The 3,934-nt window shown below is 40.5% G+C and overlaps 1 protein-coding gene across 1 annotated transcript; it reads right to left on the bottom strand.

The window, feature by feature from the left end:
* Positions 1–2,741: 2,741 nt before the first annotated feature.
* Positions 2,742–3,662, bottom strand: LOC308426216 (olfactory receptor 2AK2-like; the record flags this gene model as incomplete). The annotated part of the gene is made up of 1 exon (XM_080923982.1): positions 2,742–3,662. One exon carries the CDS (start codon positions 3,660–3,662, stop codon positions 2,742–2,744), a length of 921 nt encoding a protein of 306 aa, XP_080780108.1.
* Positions 3,663–3,934: the final 272 nt, after the last annotated feature.

Raw genomic sequence — 3,934 nt, 5'->3', positions numbered from 1 at the left:
AATTGAACTCAGGACCTCTGGGAGAGCAGTTAGTGATCTTAACCACTGAGCCATCTCTCTACTCCTTTCCTAAGCTATTTACTGTTAACTTCCTGATTTCCTTTATCAATACTTTCCCCTCAAATTCCTAAATCTTTGTAATAAACATCATCAATGGATCTGTCTGCCAGTATGCACTCTGTTCCTTTTTTTCATAAACAGGTTTATGTTGATCTCTCTACAGCCACACTAGCTTATGATAAGGACATTTAGACAAAAAAGTCCTAGACTGGATCTGCTTTAAATGTTATTTCAAGACAGCTTCCTAGAGATTATATATATATATGGAATCTTTCTATGTTGTTATGTAGTCCTGACTATCTTCAAGCTCTCTATATAGACCATACTAGTTTTGGGAAATAAGCTGTATGCCAGCATCCACATATTTTTAAAAAATCACTGCTTTTGTTTTTGTTTTAATTTTAATTTGAAGATGCTTTCGAACCTCCTTTTAGATACTGAGAATCAAACTTGATTCTTATCGAGGAGTAGTCATTGATCTTAACTGTTGGGCCATTTTTTCAGTGTTCCCGCATTCTTAAATTAGTCATATCATTGTCATGTTATCCAAGAACCAATACATAAGAACTTCCATACACCTAATATTGCTGTAAGTAACATGAGGAGTAATTCTCAGTGTTAAAGAACAAATGTTGTGGGAATAAAGTGGTGTTGTAACTGTTAATAGCAATGGCTGCTCTTCCATAGACCATGAGTATGAGACCATGTATGTATGTATAGGTGTGGGTATGTATGTGGATATATACACAAAAGTGTGCTGGAGGTCAGAGGTCTCAGATATTCTGGAGTTGGAACTACAGAAAATTGTGAGCTGCTTTACAAGGGTGCTAGGATTTGAACTCAAGTCCTCTGGAAGAGCTACACGGCCATCTTGGCCCCACAGCATTTGTACTGTAGTACAGAGCATCACAAATGTTGCTTACACCCGTACTAAGGTGCATAGACGTTTTCATTCATTGGTTCTTGGAATACATGACAATGACTTGACTAATTTGAGAATGCAGGGTTCCTAGAAAGATGGCTCAGCAGTTAGAGCACTGACTGCACCTCCATGAGACCTGTGTTTGATTCCCATCAACACATAGTGTCAAGCATCAGTAACTTCAAATTACAACAAATACACAAGATAACTGATGTTCTTTGAAATTCTGTGCATGGTGGCACAGTAGTTGAATCCCAACACTTGAAAAGCAGAGGCAGAGTCTCAGTGATTTTGAGGCATTCTGATCCACATAGGGAGCTCAAGGATAGACATAACCACATAGAAATACTATATTGTTGCATACATATGTACATATGTGCATAAATACATACACACATACACACATACATTCATACATACATACATATACCTGCACACACACATATAATCTCGTTCTTAAGAAGACACTCAGAAGGTTTCTTAAAATAAAATTACTCCCCTCACTTTTTATTGTATATTAGGCCTGGACAAAGTACAGACATTGTCTTCAGATTTCTAAAGTAGAACTATTATGATTCTGTTTCTCTAAATGTCCTTATCCTAAGTTAGCAAGAATGATCAATATAAGTTGAAACAAGAGATAAACGTAAAGGTGTTCATGGAAAGGGACAGAGTAGATACCATCAGACAGATACATTGATAATGTCTATTACACAGTCATTAGTGAATTTCAATTTATTAATAAAGGGAGCTAGCAAGACATCTTTAAACTGCATAGGAGAGCCTGGAAATCTTTTTTACTCCATATTTTATGTAATTCTATTTCAAATCTTATCCCTTTTCAGGTTTCTCCTCCATAACAACTGTACACTCCCTCCTACACTTCATTCAGTGATGGTGCCTCCATTTTCACTCACCAGCTTCCAGTTCACAGCCCTGCCATTCCCATACACTGGAGAATTGAGCCTGGGGACTTTTCTTAATTTTGATGCCAAATAATTCCATCCTGTGCTACATATGTAGATAGAGCCCTGGATCCTTCCATGTGTACTAGTTGGTTAGTGATTTAGTCCCTGCAATCTCTGAGGTGTCTGCTTGTGTAATATTGTTGTTCTTCCTAAGGGATCGCAAAACCGTTCAAGAGCTTGGGAATCTTATTAAAGTGGTAATAGTCACACGAGCACCAAAGCAAGTATTAAACTGGCTCCCTCTCTATTTCTTTCGGAATCGTTTTTAAAATATGTCAAATTATAAAAACAGACATACGCCCTTATGCAACTTTTGGCCTACAAAGGAAAACCAATGAAATGTTTCAGTTTATGTAAAATATCTGCACAGGTACAGCTGTACTCATTAACTTCAGGAAAAGCATTTAGAGCTAGAGGTAGGTAAGTGTAGAGAAGGCAACTGTACGGATTCACACATCTGAGCAGCCATTGTGCCTTGATATGTTCTGTGGAAAGAACATTCTTTCTGTGGGCAGAAGGTTCTGTGGAAAGACCACCCAGGTTGACAGGCAGCCAGAAGCTCCAGGGCGAGGGACAAAGTGCTTCTTCTCCTTCAGAGCCAACATTCAAATGCAACCATCAACTCAGTGAGAGACTGTGGGCAAAGGTTCATGCTCTTGTTCAGTCAGTGAGAAAAGGTGATGAGCTTTCACCAGAATATCAATCCTGAAAGCATCCCAGGACGTAGCCAAGATCACACTTTAGATCAGGCTATTTCACACAGTAACACAATGTCCCATTTTCTATATGCATTACCCCATTTGTCTCCTCAGGGCCCCCATGACATCCTTATTCCTCAGGCTGTAGATAAACGGGTTCAGAACAGGGGTGATGATAGAGTAGAGCACAGCCACCACCTTGTCCCTTCCAGGAGAATGCAAGGAGTGTGGCTGGGTGTAGGTGGAAAACAGAGTAATATAGAACAGGCTGGCCACAGTCAGATGTGAGGAGCAGGTAGACACAGCTCTACTCTGTCCCTTCCCTGAACCCATCTGGAATACAACCACCAACACCCAAGCATAGGAAGCTAGGATGGCCAGGAAGGGGATCAGACCAAAAACAAAAACACTTATAACAATCATATGCTCATATTGGGATGTGTCTTCACACACCAGTGGTAGGAGAGATGGAACCTCACAGAAAAAGTGGTTGACAACCCTAGATCCACAGAACGGAAGTTGAAATACGTACACTGTGTGCACTAAAGAATTAACAGAACCGCTGCTCCAGACACTGGCGACCATGGAGCAGCAGATCTTCCTGCTCATGAGCACAGGGTAGTGCAAGGGCCGGCAGATGGCTATGTACCTGTCATAGGACATGAAGCCCAGCAGGAGAGTTTCAGAGGTACCCAAGGTCATAAACACAAAGGCTTGGATTACACATCCCAGAAAGGAAATGGTCTTGCTGTCTGACAGGAAGTTGGCTGCCATCTTGGGCACAGTGGTGGAGATGTACATCATGTCGATGATGGAGAGCTGGCTGAGGAGGAAGTACATGGGGGTGTGCAGTGTTCGGTCCATCCTGATGAGATGGACCAGTGTGATGTTGCCTATGAGAGCCACTGCAAAGAGGATGGTGATGACTGTGAAGAGGAAGGTGTCTTTGTGTCCATTCTGGAAAAGACCAACCAATGTGAAGTCTGTCCCACAACTGTGGTTTACTTTCTCCATGGCTTAGATTTCACCTTCCAAGCAGATTCAATCTGGAATGGGCATGGTCTTGTTAGAACTGGCTAGGAGATGAAAATGATAACTGTTACATTGAATAGTTTCCTGAATAGCTTTAGGGCACTCTCCCTTCTACTTTGTATATTAAGCATATATATAACATATATAGGTTTGTCCTTTATATTTTTAATATTTTAATTTGATTAATCTGTTGAGCCATATGCATTAATGCAATAATTTGCTGTCTAAATCCATGCCTTATAAACTCAGCTTTG

The sequence above is a fragment of the Micromys minutus genome (genome assembly GCF_963924665.1).
Source record: "Micromys minutus genome assembly, chromosome: 10".
In the NCBI taxonomy this organism is placed as follows: domain Eukaryota; kingdom Metazoa; phylum Chordata; class Mammalia; order Rodentia; family Muridae; genus Micromys; species Micromys minutus.
Note: the sequence above shows the minus strand (reverse complement) of the source record. Positions and strands in the feature narration are given on the sequence as shown.